Source organism: Branchiostoma lanceolatum, chromosome 15 (assembly GCF_035083965.1).
Source record: "Branchiostoma lanceolatum isolate klBraLanc5 chromosome 15, klBraLanc5.hap2, whole genome shotgun sequence".
Taxonomy (NCBI): domain Eukaryota; kingdom Metazoa; phylum Chordata; class Leptocardii; order Amphioxiformes; family Branchiostomatidae; genus Branchiostoma; species Branchiostoma lanceolatum.
The window spans coordinates 15064211-15083674 of NC_089736.1; the positions used below are offsets into that span (position 1 = coordinate 15064211).

General features: G+C 37.9%; 1 protein-coding gene across 1 annotated transcript; it reads left to right on the plus strand.

Annotated features, from left to right (window-relative positions):
- Nucleotides 1-223: 223 nt before the first annotated feature.
- On the plus strand, nt 224-17368 carry LOC136420293 (uncharacterized). Its single transcript, XM_066407142.1, has 8 exons — nt 224-251; nt 392-589; nt 4553-4747; nt 7720-7977; nt 11939-12379; nt 14194-14430; nt 15184-15470; nt 16325-17368. The coding sequence occupies exons 1-8, from the start codon at nt 224-226 to the stop codon at nt 16463-16465; spliced, it is 1785 nt and encodes a 594-aa protein (XP_066263239.1). The 3' UTR covers nt 16466-17368.
- The last annotated feature ends 2096 nt before the right edge of the window (nt 17369-19464 follow it).

A 19464-nucleotide genomic window follows, 5' to 3' on the forward strand; every position in this document is an offset into this window, starting at 1 on the left:
AGTCAGTTAATTTGTTATGTATTAAAAAAAAGACTTGCTTTCATAGACTGTCTGCTAGACATCTTGAGTTGTTTTGACTAATCCATTTCGCGAGCTAGTTTGTTTTCCTGCATGATCGTTCCCATGTTGCTCAACAGACGACGGGCGTACATCAAGCGCATTATTAGGTGGCTCATGGAAGAGATACAAAGGTTATGCATATTTATAAGCTGTCATCCTCGTCATGAATTCTAGTCAAGACGTCACTACAGGTAAGTTTGAACCAACTTCGCTTATCCCTCTACAGATAAGACTAGTTGTTATCCAGTGATGATTTGATGATTTATGCTGTGATGATTTGAGAATGCGTCTTGATAAAGTTTTCTAACTAAATCGCTTTAATTATTCACAGAAACGGAAATCCAGGCCGAATCAACTTCCACTGGCATGGAAGATATCAACATCTCCAGGCAGATTGAAACTGAGAAAAATGACTGTGAACGAATCAGAAATGAAACAGAAGCCACCAGTACTTATACAGTACCCGTAGACCATGTCATTTCCAACACGATGTACGCGTGTGGTTCCTCCCAACAAGCTGAAGTCGGAGGTAATTATTTTTTTTATTCCCCATTCCCTGGGCACTATTTTAGGATAATATAATGTTTATCCGTGCCCCTCTTTTTTTTCCTTGCAGCATACGCCAAGGCGTTACTGCATTACACCACTTCAGAATGTTTTTGCTTTTTATAATTTTGCATATTACTTCCAAGAAATTCTATTTCATACAGCATCATTCTTATAAAAGTGTTATAACCTTGAACATGGCATCGTGCTAGTTTTTAAACAAAGTAAGGTAGTGAGGGGTAGAAGTGACCGGTCTGCATGTGAGGCTATTTTTCCATTTTGGGTCAATTAGGGACAAATCCATCTTTGCACTGAGTAGCTTTTCAACATGTAAATTTGGAGTCAATCTTTACTCCTGTGTTACAATGAATCCAAATCCAAATGAACCAAATTCAGAATAAGTATACATGTAGTTTAATTATGTATGCTAATTCTTTTTGTTGTTGTTTTATTTATCGTATACAGCTGTCTAAAATGATTTAATTAACTTTGTTTTGTTTGTGTGTCAGCGGGGGATTTTCATTCCAAATTGTACATTTTTGGCCCCTGAGCTTTTGTTCGATGTGTTAGAATACACTCTGATGTTAATACAATGTCTATTCCGGTAATCTAAATTTCAAAATTAAGATATCAACACTTATATAACTTTTCACTTAACCCTTTCAACCATAAGTGACTTGTTATACTATGTGGTATTTGGTACCGGTAGCTGTTGCACTAGGGATGAGGTAAGTTAATAAGGGTAAATTCAAATTGTCCATTTTGCACTGGGTTGTTTTCGAAGAGTTCGAATTTTTGAAATTGCAGCTTGACCTAAGGTCACTATGTTATAGGCCCATTCCACTTTTGCATAGGCAGGCTAGGGGGAAGGAATTAAATATGCTTTATTTGTTCGCAAATCTGACCTTTTTTGTATAATAGTGATTGTGAAGTAACGAGTACTATGCCTTAGAGGGGGGTAGTTCAAATGCTTTACCGACTACATGCCTGTTTTTATACCTCCGACAAGAAAAAAGTTAAGTCATTTTGGAGACTTGATAAGGGATCCCCGCATTGCTCGAGTAAGCTCACCACTTTTTTTATGGAGACTCCAGACCTTCTGGCGGGAGTGTTTTTTTTGTTGTGATATTGTATCCCTTCATCGCAGTTTCTTAGCTTATATAAAATGATTTTTTTTTTTCATACCGAGTCGTACCAGTTCAAGGATACGTTTCTTGGTTACTTTGTATTGAAATACCTGATATTTAATCCTCAGCTAGCAATCCTTTATCTTTCAATGATTAGTCTGGTAAAACAATACAGTGATATAAGAAGTCATCATAATTATTGTTTTGGTGATTTAATCTCAAGCATTGCAATTTTACATCATGCACACAGTGTTTTGAAGTGTTTCGGGATGAAGATGTCGCTCTATAGAAAATTATCATCATAGAGGGATTGTGCGACCTTGCGTGGGAGATGATAAGTTATAGATGCCGGTAGTTTGTGTTGCGCACCGACTTTCAATTCCTTTTTATTCCGACCTTCAAACCAGATGAATAAAGAACAGAAATGCACGCCTTTTGAGAGTATTGATTAGAAGAGCGCCTAAGCATTTACACGAATTCCATCAGATTTTAAGAAAGACAGCACACTTTGCGAAAATAGACGAGTTTTATCTTAATCTTTAAACATCTTGAAATGTCACAATGTATCGTAGCTAAGAAGTCATTGTTTCAAGAATAGTCTTTTTGACCTGTTTTTGTTTTCTGCATATTTAGTCACAATTTTTTTTTTCATTGAACTTTATATACTTGTTCGAAATCCGAAAAGATATTTTATGTTCGGGTATAGATTCTACCCGTCAGTGATATGGCTTAGACAAGACAATTGAAAAGACCGTTAACGAGACGGACATGCATGCGATGCGGTGACGGGAGAAGACGGTGTGACGCACAAAGATGAAACTCACAGAAAATAAACACACAGGCTGTCAACTATATATTTGTGACGGTATACGCATATTCATTAATCAACAATGCCTAAGGGTCAACATATCATATCTAGTAATACTAAGAAACACACGTTCTCCCACCGCATTGGTTGACCGTTATTCATAGTGTCGTATGTTAGTTTTTTATAAGGTTCGTACGATTTCGTGCAGTGATTGCGTTTTAAAACATTAGTACGAATTCCGTAAATTTCGTGTAAATGCCTAATTTGCCCAGGATCATGGGTCCCTAATCGGTGCCACTACTCTCGGTCTTTTTATTGAGATTCAAAACGTTTTGGTGAACCTTCGGGTTTCTGACTTTAACATCACTTATTTCCTCTTAGCTCACAAATTCTGACCCGGGCCAAATAAGACTGTGAATAAATATGGAAACAGATCCAGTCTAAATTCACACAATAAATCAACACGCAAGCAAAAAAAGGAACAAATATAGAGTTCGAATTGAAATGAGTTCTATCATTATGTAAACTACATTGATAGGGTAACTTTCTAAACTTTAAAACGTGTTTTGAAAGGAAAAGGAACTTCTACCGACGTACTAGCTAGCAAGGTGGTCAGGCCGTTCCCAAGTTAAAACCCGAAATCTCTTTGTGCCAAATAGCCGACAAACAAGTAGTAAAACGGGGGGGGGCAGGGTCATATTTTGTAGCGATGAATGGGTAATACCCTTGGGTGGTCTCAACATCGCCACAACTCCCAGACCTATATCCAAATCATTCTTAGCGCACAGCTCGCGGCGGAAGCACACCAATTCTTTGCTTCGATCTTTTGCTCCACTAATCTTTGCTCCGACGTTTTTTTTGCGAAAGCACACCAATCTTTTGCTTCGAAGTCTATTATGGTCAATGCATTAGCTAATTATGACATGGAGTTTGATTCTTGGTAGAAACACATATTCATGTTATTCACGATATATTGATTTTAACGTATCACTCAAAGGATCGTTACTGTACCTCTGCACGCTACCAGCAACCCACTGGGACTAAACAATACATAACCAGTGCCAACCCAGCGATGACTAAGTTATTGAATGAACTTCAAGAAATGATGGACATTGTATGACATTATATGTATATATATAAATATTATGTGTATGTGTATTATCGTTGTAAAAAGAGTCAGAAATATTGCACATGTACAAGTACTACCGCAAGGCACACGTACGCTTTGTCTGAATGACGCACTGTGGACCCTTGTTGTCGTCTTACATTCCGGTTTTTAAATTTACTGTTTTATCTAACGTTTTGATTTTAGATATGTTACCAGATTTTAACTAGTCGGTTAATAATGATAATTGTGTAAATCTGACTCTAATTCGGTCATGAATTTGACCGCCACTGTCAGTTTGTGTACGTTTTCTTAATAAACCATTCATCATCATCATCTATAGATTTTATCAACTTTAACACCTTAATCTAGTTCGTTCATGTAAAGGACAATTCAAAACCTAATTTTCGTATCCTTTCGGGTATTCAATGGACCATTGTAAACAGTGGGTGAGCAAAGTGTAGTTACTTTTTGATGCCGTTGGGGTAGCGGGTTGTTATTCAGTGTGAAAGGAACGGTATTAGAAAGCGGAGCCCAACCCTCTTCTTTATGGCAATTTTTACCTCCCCAACCGAATTGAGGTACCTATTTTCACACCTAAGCAGCGTGAGAAAAGTTTCAGTGAAGTACCACTCCTGAGAGCACAACATCGATGGCATGTCAGGGAGTCGTAGCCAGGATCGCTAGGTTCTGGGCCAAACACTGTAACCGTTACATACGCATTGCGCCAGAACTATTGTTAGCATCATGATAATAATTATCATTATTTTAGCATCATCATTAACACTATCATGATTATCATTATTATAAATATCATCATCATTATTATTTTTTGTTATATAGCATTTGCTTGGTCGTGATCTAGGCAGTGGTTAGTCTTCTAACTCTGGTTGTTTGATAAAACAGGTATGTATGCCGAGGCAGAGTCAAAATCTGTCGAGACAGGAGACATCACCATCCACGAACGGACTAGTTCTCAACAAAATGACGATGAGGAAACAGTCGGTACAGAAACCATCAGTACATATACCGTGACTGTAGCCCGCGGCTTTATCAACACCATGTACGGCTGTGGTTCCCCCGGACAAACTGAAGATGAAGGTACTTTCTGATTTTCACTCCCAATACAAGCTAGGTGATCTATGCTGAAACTCATCCACTTCAAATTGCATTTGGAGACTACTGGCACTTATCGTTTATGATTAGAAATGAGAACCCTTTTTGAAAAATCTATGTGAAAAATCAATAAAATGCCATTCGAAAAGGCATACTTCACTTTGGGGACGTTATGGGGTTAATAGGGCGTGGGACTATAGTTACATTCGTCGAGAAGGTTATATTAATTAACGGTTACATTAGCTGTGGAGTGGGTCTGTACGTATGTCAAGAGCATAACTCAATAAACCTGTCATGGTTCTTCGTGTTTTTGATGGTTCAGTAGTGGTTGTGAGAACAAAGGTCTTGTTCGAAAAAGGGTTCACCTGGCGTTTTTCTACAGCGCTGCAGTAGACTTTGTATTTAGTGTGTTTGTATGTAGACATCATAACTCAAAGAAATGTTAATGGATCTGCATGATTTGCGGTGGAATCGGAGGTCAAGTTCAAAAATCGGTCACCTGGCAGTTTCCTACGGTACTGCGGCGGGCTTTGTATGTATGCGTTTTTGTTTGTACAAAGGATAACTCGAGGAGATGTTGATGGTTGCACATGATATGAAGAAGAAGGGTAGGTTTCTTGAAGGGAAAGGTCAAGTTTGATGATGGGCCTCCTAGCGGGTTTCTCAGGTACTACAGCGTAGCTTCATAGTTTGAGTTCAAATTTTCTCCGGTGGTACGGTCATGATTTTTCTGCGGTAGATAGTTTATGCCTCATGAAGTAAGTTGTGTACGTTTGGGATTCCTAGCGGCTTGGTTGGAACTGCAGATGGTGTTTTTAATGTCTTTGTTTTGACCTTCGGACTTGAATAACTAGAAATAGGGTCGACGGATCGTCTTGATTTGTGGTACTTAGATAGCTTCATTGATGCTTAATATAATCGAATACTGATTATGCAAATTAGGAGCATAATTAGCAAGGAAAGAATACAAATCCGCTGCATTTCAAAGTAGGACTCTCAAGCATGTGACATATAAGTGAAAAAGAGAGAGGTATCGATATTTATCAATAACGCAAATAGCTACATAATCTTCATAATTAATTAGAAAGTACTAAAATTACGTAATGGTCAATGATTGGAATTTCATTCTCGTGGCATTAGGAAGCTTAGTAAAGGTGAACATTATTCTGCATGACAGGGCTCATTAACATAACTTATAAGGACATTTCTACAATGGGCTTCTTAATGTACGACCTGATTACGGGGACACTATGTCCCAGCTGGGTTTGGGGATTCAGGTCATGTAAACCTACAAAAGTAGGTCATGTTAACATTTACCAACCCACAAGACACATACATGTACACTAGTCCAGTACCAGAAAATTATTTTTAAAGTCTTGCATAAAGTCAATCTCCACTATCAGCCTTGATTATTTGGCGAAGGTAATGAGTCGTGGAACTCTAGTTTCAATATAACGCATGACGCGAAATATTATATGACAAGAAAATTAACAAATCTATTAGAAATGCATTTATCGATGAGAAAACATGTTTTGACTACCTTTTTAAGTTTCTTAAGTACCACTTGTTTTAATAACTGGTCAGCACTGAGCAACAAATAAGACGGTGGTATCATTACCATATAGACTCCAAGAACCGACATATTGCGGAGCGCCGAAAGATATCTCCAGAATTTCGCTAAGTCACCAATCATATAACTTTCGTTTGTGTCCGGTTTGCCAGGTATTAGAAAACCATGTCAGTGCCATGTTCCGAATGCAATTAAACCTACACGTATGAAGCATTACCCCATGGCACACATGGCCAAATGTCTTCTTCAGCTCAAGGAAGACAGCAGCGGTAACTAATCCCTTATCTATGTTACTCAAAATAATATCAGTGACATCAAACAAGGTTGTTGAGGTAGAGCTTATCGGTCTAAATCCTGATTGAATCCGGTTTAATGGTTTCTTCCTCAAGGTAAGTGTATTATCGGGAATGGATGCGTTTCTGAAATATTTTAATTGAGAAATGGTAAACCATACTTTTTGTAGTTACTAATCTGTAGCGAAAGTCAGTGACTTCCGACATGAGTATTGTGGTCTACGTTCTCAGCTACAAGTTGAAATTAACTTGTCAGCATCCGTATGTAGTTTGGAATGTCGTCTGCTACTGTGATGATGTACTTTTTTTACACACTACCAGTATTTATGGGTAGCATAATATAACAAAATGACACCCCCCACCTTGAAAGTTTGGAACCGATTCCAAGCTCTTGTCGGTAAGCCCTGGTGTCTTTAGCCTGGCTAACTTTCTACAAGCAGACGTCATTCAACTGGAACGCCTATCTGATCTCCAAGAAGCAGACGTTTCCGTTGCTCAGCTGAGATAAAGATGAATATCGATGGGTACAGATAACGCAAATGTGGAGTTTATTTGCCTAAAAGAAAACACTGTAATTATGAAGTGGTATATGATGGTATTTTCATTCTTGTATTTCAAATATAAATGAATATAAACATAATCCGATTCAAATAATGCAAATCAGTGCCTCGTGTACATAATCTGGGAGAAAATGCTACGAATGTCTTTTTTGCTAAGATTTGACTTTCATTCTTTGACCGATTTCGTCCTGTCTTGGTCTGTGTCATCGCAAGTATATATCAAGATCCTTTGATGAATTTGTCTGATCTGAAATTTGGCATGTTGGTAGTGAAAGAGGATACTAAGAAACCTGACTCAAACTGGAAACACCATTATTGCTTCACGAAGTTTTGTGTCCAGGCGAGTACGTAGCAACTGCTTTTAACCCGTTCAAAACAGTCGCTAAAGAGATGGCGATCATGCATGGCGATTATTCAGCGATCCCTGAGATATTTTGCCGCGTCTTTGCGAATCTGGCCAATTCTATTTCGCATCCCTAGTTGGAAAGGTTCATATGTGATATTTGAGTTCCACTTTTCATCTTGATTACACAGAACAACCAGCGATTCCTACCGAAGACGAAGAAGGTGAGATCGAATGCATAGATGCAGATGATCCTAAAAGTCACGTGTACCAGTCAGTCGACGAAGATGACATCGAGAACCGACGGCAGGCTCGTATGGATGGAGAAAATGGTCAACAACCAACTGATAAGAAGGAAGATACTACATTACCCATTAAGGCACGGAAGAAGGCCACTGGTTTGCGTAACAACCCGTTGTACGCATCTGGTGAGCAGGTGAAAAAGAAAGGTACTGTTTGTCCACGGAAACTACTACGAACAGAAATCAAAGATTTCATACCTCCCTCAAATTTCGACGACTTTGTGTTTTTTTTCTTCATTATTGTAAGTTCCCCGCTGATTCTATGTATTTATTGACAGGCTCCCACTAGACAATGGGTGTGCATATAGCAGACAACTGTATCCAGCATGTTATTTGTGAGGAAACACAAACAGAACGTAAACTAAAAAGGCGATATTTGTGAGAGCACAGCACATACAACGTATTTCAGCCATTTCCCTCCCCTCATCCACAATAATCACCCCATGAATTTTAACAAATATTTCCCGCATACAATAATGGACTCTTCCAGCAGCGAATGGACCACCAAGTATCATGCAAATTTCAGAATGTAAACAACTACAACCTTGCGAAAGATTTCTTCTGCGGAAGGATTTGCGCAATCAGAAAATTTTGCATTACGCATCGGAACCAACTAAAGTTGTGCAAACGTTTCACAAATGTCTGCTGGATACTAATAAATTGGTGTACGTACCAACTAATAAGTATCTAATACCAGCTCAGAAAAGGACAAGAAATAGTCATGCCTTTAAGTATCAGACTTTTCAACCTAGGATTGATGTGTTTAAAAATTCGTATTTTCCTAGAACGATCGTAGAGTGGAACTCGTTACAACCAAGTACAGTGGAAGCATCCTCATTAGATAGCTTTAAACAATGCATGCAGCTAGATATGCGAAGGTTAGACGTGACAGGTCGTTCGGTGTAATGTAACCAGCTGCTGCGCGCCGCGTGCCTGCGAAGCTGGTGTGTTACGCCGAATGGCGGTTATACCGGCTATATAGATACAGATACAGATACACTGCAGATTTCTGATGCTTATTTCATACTGTAAAACTAACACATACAGTACCAGTTATACCACAACTACAAATAATTTGCTAACAAAAAGATACACAACGGCTTGTAGGGAGATGAGCCTTTTTTTAATGCAGGCATAAATTTTGAACCTCTTCAATTGATCATAACTTCAGTATGACACAGTATTTACAACACAACGACAGGAGTCAGGGTGCAGAGAAGCTGTTTTAACCATTTCCTGCCCTGCACACATGTAAGAGTTAGTGTTCCTTATTGGCAATTGCCGTGATATATAAGTTACAGTGGCTCCATTGTCTACTTTTTTCATGCCAGTAATCGTATTGAATTTTCCATAGATTCGTTCAAGACTTGCTACATGGAGATTTCTCGTTCCTGTCTACTCCAAGGTGTCATCATCACTGTTGTAGTCACAGCACTGATTGGCTCTACCTTTCTAACCGTCCTGCATCTGACTTCAAAACCCGAGAACGAAACACAAACCCATCTGGTTAGTCCCATATCTTGGACATGATTTTCACAGCTTTAGTAACTAAATTTTAATTTATTTGACATAATAAGTATATAAAGTACCATTGAATCTAAAACATATTTATACATAATTTATTATTATCTTCACTGACTTTTGTATGTATTTGCGGCGGAGATAGGTAACATATGTGAGTTATCATCTGTATTGTTATTGGAGAAGTCTCATAAATTAATAAATGGAAATTTGGTGACGGCAAAAGTTAGGATTTTTAAAAATATCTTAACTAACACTAAGATTTCCAGTTTTTTTTGTGATTGCAGGGATTGACCAAGAGAATCTATCAATATGAGTTACCTGCATTGAACACCAGTTTTATGACTACGTTTCCTCAGGCAAATGTTACAACTGCACTGGAGGTAACACAATCACTGTCAGAGATGACAGCAACAATCACTGATATGACATCAATATACGTCGGTAATACATCAACGTCCAGCGTAAGTCCTGCACCTTATTTATTTTAGCAACGCTCAAAAATTTGTATTATCTTCACGTAATCTAGTTTCTTTTAATTGTAGACAATTCTTGATACAAATCTAACACCGTTTTTGATCACCATTTGGGTAGTTCTTGTCAGGGATATAAGCGTTTTTCCACAAAGTTTCTACTGGATCGCCATATACATAAACATGTCCTTCTGTTGCCTATTTTGGTATTATCAGGCCATGTCTGTTTGTTGATATGGATGACGTCCTATTGAAACCCCAAAATGAATGCAACCAAAAACGTTTGGTAAAAAAAGATTGCCTTGATTATGATTGTCTTTTCTTTTACCGGTTTTCGGTTGAAGGTAATTAAAAGAGGATGACTGGTCACTTCACATTTTGGAGCGATATCAACACGATTTATCGTAGATAATCTGTAATCTCAAAGAAGGGTTATTAGAGAAGTCATGTAAGATACGTTCCCGGGAGACTTTAGGACCTGCGCATGTGGCTCGTTAGTATGAGGCTAGTCATGAAAACACACAGCATCTTGCGTGTTCGTAAGTAATAGATCAGTAATGCCCCCCCCCCCCCCCCAGCTCTGGAACGTCACAGTAAAGCCTGTTGGCCTTCTGGAGCCAATGTGTGGAAAAGGATTCAAGCTTTACATCGTTCCAAATTAGAGTGGGGCTTGTTAAAAGTATCCTGCAGTGAAGACAACAAAGGTCAAAGTGACACAGTGATTTAAATTATTTAAATTCTCTTTTAAATCGTGCTTTCTATTCTATGGACAAATATAATACACATGAGGATGACCACGTGTTTTTTAACCTCTTCAGTCGTCTTCACCTGTGAACTTTGTGGCAGGACAGAAAATGACAAAGAACCCAAAGACAAATGATACATTGAGGACAATGGAAGGTAAGGCATAATGGCAGATAACTCATTCAGGTTAAATTGTCTTTGCGAAATATTCTGACATCTTTAGAAATAATTTCATGATTAGCTGTACAAAGCAGCCACACCTTTAAAACTTTCTATCCAAAGGTTGATATGAACAAACGAAAATGCGACTCAGCCTCCCTCACTTCCTCCTTTCCGATTTTGACTGGTATGTTGCTGGTTGTGTTACTCTTCATGAGTCTAGCCTTCTTTTTACTGATTTTGAGCCCTATACTGATTTATGTTGCGTCCAGAGGAGTTGTTTTCTCTTGCATCTGCTTGTGATTGTTTGGTGGAAGTGCCAGGTCATCGGCAAAGTCTAAATCTAGCCGTGTCCATAGTGTCAACTGGATCGCATTACTCTTCCCTTTGTAGTTGTCTTCATGATCCAGTTAAAAACTAGGAGGAAAAAAAACGGAGACATGCATGTTACCTTTTCAAAGGTTTTTGAAATGGATTTTTTTTTTCGTATGCTTGATTCTAAAATGTACATATATGATTCTGCCAAAGTAAAGGAATTCAACAAAAAGACAATTTGGTAATGTAATTTCGGTACCGATTTCAGGGAAGATTATGCTAACAGCCGTATTTACATTTTCAATGATAACATTATTTCAATGATCTATGAGTCAACTTCGAGATTCAACCATAAATTTACAAAGGTAATTTTCTACCATTTCTTATCACTTTTTACAATTATCTGTTACACTTTATAAATAGATCAGAAGGCAGAAAAGAAATCAACCCACATTCCTTTGCCAAGTATAGGGAAGTAGGCTTTCCATAAAAGACCAAGCAGTGTCCTGCAGTGAAATCTAAAGACATACAAAAGCAGACAGAAGGACCGGATTAGCAACTACTTTTATGGGAGCAGTCACTTTTCTAACATTGTTTACCACTTTCTACCATTTTGTAAATATTTCTAAAAGTGAAAGAATCACATAGATGGTTAGACATTATTAGTATTCTAAATAAACAGACTTTTGTGCAGCTACTTTCAAAATATTTCTAAATTATCTAATTGAATTCAAACAAATTCATACTTTTTTTTCAATCTTCTAGAAAAAATTAGAAGTATTGTCAGTCCGATATTCTTATATTGGAATTTTTTTCAAATTATTGCAAATGTTATTATCATACCCTCTTGGAATTAACTCTAAATGTTTATTTCTATTTTGTGTCCCTTCCCCCAGTGGTGACACAGGATTCGTCGTGGGTTGTGAACTCCACGGGCACTCCGTATGTTAACGACGGGGTGATATATGACGCCGGAAAAGCCTTGGATGGTGACATTGAGACCTACTGGAACCCAATTCGTACGGCTCAGTTCTACAACAACTGGCTCATCGTCCTGGACCTCGCAGCGCCCACAACTCTTACCAGCATCGCAGTCATCCACTGGGGACACACCAATCATGACATTGCGAAATTCAAATTGCAAAAGTCGGAGGCTGTGTGTCCGTACAACTGGGAGGACGTCGTGTACATCACTGACGTGCAGGGAGGGACCGACCAGCACCAGCAGTTCGGCGGTTTTCAGGGAACAGCGCGGTACTGGAGGTTCGTGGTCACTCGGACCCACACCGGCTGGCAGCCTTGGCTCAATGAATTATATCTGTACCCGATAACTACACGTAAGAGAAATATTAGTTTGGCTAATACACATGTAGATACAAAGAAGGTGTACAGTGATTAGTCACATGTAATGAACGCCACATATTTCAAATAATCTTACCGTCAATCAAGCAAAAAGGTGCCAACATTGCGTCTGTATTTCCGATACGTACATCATGTACATAGCTGTGTGCAGTGAATTAACGTCAAGCTGCATCAAATCTTTTATCGACATTTGCAGAATCTAAGACGTATTTACGTCTTACGTGTTTGAAACATTATTTCGTTCGGATAAATGATGTGGTAGCATTTAACAATCGAAAGCAAACGATAGGTACTGCATTAGTTACCAGCCTTGTCAACCCTTTTTAGATCGCGTGCCTCACATTGCAAGCTTAGCATTTTTACTTACGTTTGTCTTCGTGATCCGTTCCCTTATCCAAAATGTGATTCCGTCTCACATGGATTCAAAACAGTGTCACCATTCGCTAGGTCGTCGTATACCCTGTTCCAGCATTAGGCCATAGGAAGTACATTTTATGGATGACATCATCTGCAGACTACAAATCTGGTGCGCGCAGTTGAATAAAAAAATAAGGCGGGAAAGAAAACAACAAGACATCCATATTTTCAAACTAAAATATCATTAAGAATGAGGGAAGAATTGAAGCAATAAAACATGGTATTACACCAAGTATTGTATCCCTGCATTCTAAAAACATTAACTAAACACTGATGTCAACATTGAATACATTAGATTATGAATTTAGATGGCAACACGGCAGAGACACGGTTTCACGTTCATTTGGCATGGGTGCCCCCCTGAGTTATAAGGCAGACTGACGGTGACTACATGTTGCTGGCTCTGCTCACATTTCCTCAGCTGAAGTTCTCTAGCTCTCCTCTATCGCTGTCCTGACTGTCTGACTGAATTGCTTCGCCTTAGAAATCATTCGTCTCCTCATTCTGTCTTCAACATACAGACAGTTAGACAATACTCAAATACAATTACTCAAACCACATGACATTCGATTCAATTATTCTCTTTTAATGCAATTCTTTATTCGAATATCAACCGTACAGACATAGAAGCCCGGATGACGGAGATATTTACAATAAAATGCAGACTCAACACCTATATACAATATATTGACATACATATATACATCCCTGGCAATGACATAACATGTGCCCATTATTGTACACTGGTTTTGAACTATTTGATGGTACAGTCTGAATTGACTAGTGGAGAAAATAGTTTTGTAGTCTTTTTGTTCTTCCTTGGGGATGTAGATTGTGTGTATGTTTCTAAGTGAACGCCCAGTAGCTGTGGATATGTAAGGGGGGGGGGGTCGTTTCTTTATCTGACCGTGTTGTAGAATTTGTTAGTAGTTAAAATTAATTCAAGAACAGCACATCAGACTACACTTCGTTGGTAACAATGGCACAGCAATTGCAGACTATATTACAAGTTTGGCATTTTGTACTGTGTCTTACTGTAAGTTGGTTACGAGGGGAGCAATCTTATCACAGCTTGCTTACACAATTATTGTAAAACGCATGTGTACGGAGTTTTTACTAGTCTTTTTTTGAGATCTAGAACGTTGTTGCGATAGAACTGGCCGTAGTGTTAGACATATTGTACTATTTTCGGTAGGCTGGCCGTTGCCGAATGGTTAAATTTTTTTTTTTTTAGATTTCAAAACCCGGTTGAAATCAATGCGCGCGCTGATGTCATCAGTTTAATTTACTTGCTATGGACTGAGCATGTCCCACTTGAAATTCAGGAAGGCATTTATTAATACCTCTTTGCCTGGCTTTTATCGACCTGTAGATTGCCAGGTTGGAGATGGTGCATCCTACAGAGGAACAGTCTCTGTGACCGACACGGGCATAACGTGTCAACGCTGGGATAGCCAGACACCACATGGACACGACATGACACCAGCTGATTATGTGTCATCAGGACTGGAGAAAAACTACTGCCGAAATCCTGACGGCGAGGCCGGAGTTTGGTGCTACACCATGGATCCGAGCACGAGATGGACTTACTGCAAAGTGCCAGTATGTGGTAAGGTCTAGTTCTGTAACATTTAAAATAGTTTTAAAAAAAAAACTGATTTCGTAACCTGTGCCATTTAAAAAAAGAACTGGTTTTTGCAACCTGTGCCACGGCAACAAATAAATTGAAGTTACGTTTGTTCAAAGTACTGTTGTAAGGCACAATCTTGACATGGAAATTGTGCCATCAACAAACTGCACGTAAAAAGGGGCTGTTGACCGATGATGATGATGATGACAGCTCAAGCGCTATCAAATTATTACAATGGCTAATTGCATATGAATAAAGTGTTGCAAAATCTCTTTTAAAAAGGTGAAAAGTTGCCATCCTTTGAAAGTAACACTCAAAGTGTAACAGCCTCTACTTCGAATATTTCCATAAGATATAATTATTTGTCCATCCAAAACGAAAGGCTGTAATTTTGAAAATAGGACAAGCAGTTTTATTTTAGGCAGTGGGATTTTATGACTTTTATTTCCTACGTTGCATCTGATCGGGAAAAAACCCAAAACCTATCGCTCTTTACATGAAAATAACTAAAAGAAAATGGTCATAAACTGCAATATTGACAAACGCCTTATGATGATAATAAGTGCTTTATCTAATTTCAATATTGTTTCTTTAGAATTTCCAGATTTATCTAATGGCGTGCTGTGGATCCTTTAGAGTAAGCGAGTTTCGATAACGGGTCAGTCTTTTATGTTTAGTGTAAGCAAGTAAACTTGGTCCCGAGAACGATGTCGCTTTCCATCACCATTACAGCTGCCCGGAGTGCCCGCTGCCCAGTCGGATACAGACTCATCGCCAGGACCTGCATCAAGTTCGATTTCCGACTGAAGTCCTACCGGACCGCCGAGGCGGCCTGCAAGTGGGAGGGAGCAGAACTCGCCCTGCCTAAAACAAAAGAACTCGACGTGGCTTTGAGAATCCTTGTCCGCACGGAAAGCCACAGGCAGTCATTTTGGTTTGGCCTGAAAAACAAGGGGGGATTTCTTCTACATCAGAGAAACTGGCAATGGGCTGACGGGTCTTCTTTGGGCAACTACAAAGTAAGTTTCTAATACCATGCCTCGATTGCGCTTAGTAAATGTATTTCATGAAATATGTTATTAAGAAAACCGTAATCAATAAAGAAAATCTTATTTCATTACTTTTCAAAAGTGCTTATTAATCTGTTTTTTGTCGTCAGATGTCATTACTTGGGAAGAGATATTAAAAGAAAACAATAACACGGATTAAGCCTACATTGATATTTTTAGAGTTCTTGTGATCGATAAGAGCTATAGTTACTTAAATGGCCTTCTTTCCTTTAGAAAAAAAGTCGTTTTACCCTCAGTTGCTTGTGTTGGAACATCGCTATGCTTCGTCTAAGTTTAACTTAAACTTTATTTTAAATCATTTTTTTAGACTCGTGGAATGATATTTCTACAAAATGAATTATTATTCTCATAGATATGCCCGCCATAAGGTTCGTTTGTTTCATTTCAATCGGGTTCGTTTGTAGCTAAAAAGGACAGATTTGTCGCAAAAACATATCGCTCAGATGAAAATTCTTTTGTTGGTCTCTTCGAGATAACTGATAGAGATTGAAGATAAAAATGAGGAATTATGTTTCTTAGGCTGAAAATTGAGGAGCAACATTTTATCCAGAGGCTACTCGAGGGGCCATCATTATAAGTTTTGCCATGCAACCGCTCCCTAGCCCAAGTTTAATGTGAATTTTCCACTATAGGTATATTCAAGAAAAAGATCTGTAGAACCTAAACTCTGGATTCAATTCGCTCTTCCTCATCCATTTCGTAGCGGACCTTTTGGATTGTGGAGTTAAGAAAAGGGCACTGTTAGTGGAAAATACGTTTTTTCTTTAAATTTGAATTAAAACTGTTTTTACCTTTCATAACAGAGTTGGAATCCAGGAGAGCCAAGCTTCACTTTCAGGAGCACGTGCGTTCTCTACTGCTCAGTTCTCTCGGGTTGTCCTATGTGGGATGCTGAGTACTGTGATAAAATACGCAGGTTTATCTGCCAAACGCCCCTTACATAAATGGGGAAACTGACAGACAAACAAAACATGCCGGCTCAGCCGAGCTTTGTCTGATCCGTAAGGCTTATCAATGACATGCTGATATATGTATATTAAAGTGTAGAAAATCACCTGTATTTTGTGAATTATGATGACTACAACATGTCCTAGCTGTAAAGTGATGCGTCATTTCCAGTATTTCACATATTTCACAGTAGTGTACATATAAATATTAATATTGTTTATATCCTTAACTGATTTAATCCAGCGAATTTTCCTTAGTCTAGATGGTCAATTAAGCTTCGGAACAAAACATATTCGTTTCTGGTTATTGAGACTGCCATACAAAGGTTGCAGAATGAGGTTTATATATGCAATAAGACTAAAAAAGACTCTATTGGTTTGAGGCGTAAGCTATTGCTCTATCGAAAGGTATTGCGATAGACAATAGAAACTAAATGTATATAAGATTGAAAGGCATGACCTTGTTTATTGTTAAGAAGTTTAAAAATCTCTATAAAAACACACTTTCATGTATTTTTTTCACTTATCAATGTAATATGATGACAGTTCATTTTCATTAGAATTGAAAATGTGTATGATTAAAGAAATTACCCTGTGTAATATTTCTCTTTACATTATCTTGTAAACATGAATGTTTTAGATGACCATGTGTAATGCTTATTATTCAATGACGTGCTGGCATTGGGTAGGTGTCAGACAAAAACTACAAGAAAAGATGCAAAAGAAAAACTGGATGCAGACCACAGAAATCATTTTGCAATAACTCACTGAATATTCATCCTATTATTCTGAGAGACAGTGCTTGGGCAAGTATAATACGTCATGTTAAGAAGTGCTGTAGCATTTCAAAAGTGTTAAGCAAGCAGACATAGCATTTGTAATAAAATTTTAAAATTTCAATCGTTGTTCGTGTTCTTTTTTTGTTTACAATAGTATGGATTTTTCAAAAGTATCTTAGATTTTAAACGAAATACTGTTGATACCATGAAATACCCGTATGAATAAGGAGAATTGGTAACTGATCCAAATCAAATTAACAAAATGATTTGTTATTTCTCCTTGATCCTCTAAACGTAAGAAACATGTGAATCAAAAGACATTTATGTTTATCGTTCATTTCAGCCTAGATGGCCTATATTCATAAACACATACAGATATACATAGGCAAACACATCTAAGAAATATTGTACAACAGTTGTTGTTGTACTTAAGAAAATAGCCATAACACAGAGAGGCCTCCTCACCTAGGACGGACTAGTCAACAATAGTGTCGCCATTGATGCTCATGGATGTAATACGTTCCCAATTAATCCCTACTAGAACTAAGGGTAAGGAATGTTCGAATTCATTATCTGAATATCAGTAACGAGTTGTGTAGCCAAACTGTTTACCACAGTACTGTACACTCGTCTGACATTATTCAGATACACCTAAACTTCTCTCTCCAAACCAAAAATACTTTCGAAAGAAAATTGTTACACAACATAAACTATTTGCTGTTTACCCTCTAATATCAATATATATTGATTACAAAAAAACGCCCATGCATATGCTTGTTTTGTCGACTTCAGGAATGCTTTCGACTGTATATGGAGAGAACTAGAAGACTTTTGCTACAAATTATTTTGCTCAGGAATAGGTGGCAGATTCTATGGGTTAATTAATTAAAAACTTTGTATTATTATCGTCAAAACTTCCTCATTCCATGATTTAATACAAACAGAAGTGTAAGGCAGAGCTGTAATTTCAGTCCTAATAATTTCAACCTGTACACAGCATAGTGAAATAATTAAATAAGCCTGGCCCTTTACCTCCTCTTTGCACAATTTTTTGTCTCTTGAGCCTATCTACTTTACACCGGGTACGTAGGTGGTTTCAAACAGAGACCGCTTAAAAGATTGCTAAGTTGCGAAGACGGGTGCTACGCAAATGTTCTGAAAATAGAGCCTTTCCAACAAATGTTTGGAGCCACAGGACAAAGGTTAAATAACGTAGGAGTTTAGCTGACTAATGCCATGTCAGAGTATCCCTAGTAATAGGCAAAGTGTTGTTGTCTTAACTCATTGAAATACAAATAGATTACCCATACATTACCCGATACAAAGTTAAGTATAGGTACGAGGTTATTTTTCTACCAAAAAGACAACTGTTGTTTTTTTTGGCTAAATCTTTCCTGCTATTTCAGAAGTGCTTTGTTGTTCTGTCTGTCGGCAATATCCTACGACATTCTTTAAGAAAACATGACACGTGCCTCTTTTGTTTTCTCTTAAATTAAGATTGTATTGCTAAGAAAAAAAAATTGCTTTCATCTATTTTCTGCCAGACAAATCAATATATTTTTCACAGTAGATGTCCCAGGGTTATGCACAAGCTGCCTTATCTTCATGAGTACAAAACGAAACTACAGGTATATTAGCATCAACTTAGTTCATCCCAATACAGAAGAAAATCTAATAACTAAATTGTTATGCACTTAAAGCTGCACTATGTAAGCTTTGGTCAATACAGAAAGTCAATTTTTCTACCATTTCTTTACATAGTATGTTGAATAAACATTGTAGAATGATATACCAGTATTCAGGAAGGAATGTTTCAACATCATTGCACCATATAAACCAGTTTAAAAACTGAACTTTCAAAGGCAGTTGGGACAGTTTGGCCACACAGACTTATCACCCCAACTGCCCAGTAGGGTGCCTGATTACAGTTAACCACAGTTTCTGCCAAACGTCCTAATTAGAGTTCTAGCAGTTTTGAACGGGGAAAATCCACTTTATCAGTTCCCTACAAACTTGGCTAACATATTTTATCCTCATTCAAAAAGATATGAGTGTTTTTGAAGAAGATGATCTTCATAACATCAGCTGTTATCTAGATTCACTGAAGTGTCGCTAAATAAACTACGTACAAAAAGTTCGGAAACTTAACTTTGGTTGATCATATCTCCGTTTTTTTTTTTACCGATTTTGATGCATTATATATCATTATAAAGCTTG

Coding starts and splice junctions, on each gene's coding strand:
- LOC136420293 (XM_066407142.1), top strand. CDS start 224: ATGAATTCTAGTCAAGACGTCACTACAG. Junction 7,978..11,938: donor TGAGCAGGTGAAAAAGAAAG/GTACTGTTTGTC, acceptor CCCTTCCCCCAG/TGGTGACACAGGATTCGTCG. Junction 15,471..16,324: donor CTTCTTTGGGCAACTACAAA/GTAAGTTTCTAA, acceptor CTTTCATAACAG/AGTTGGAATCCAGGAGAGCC.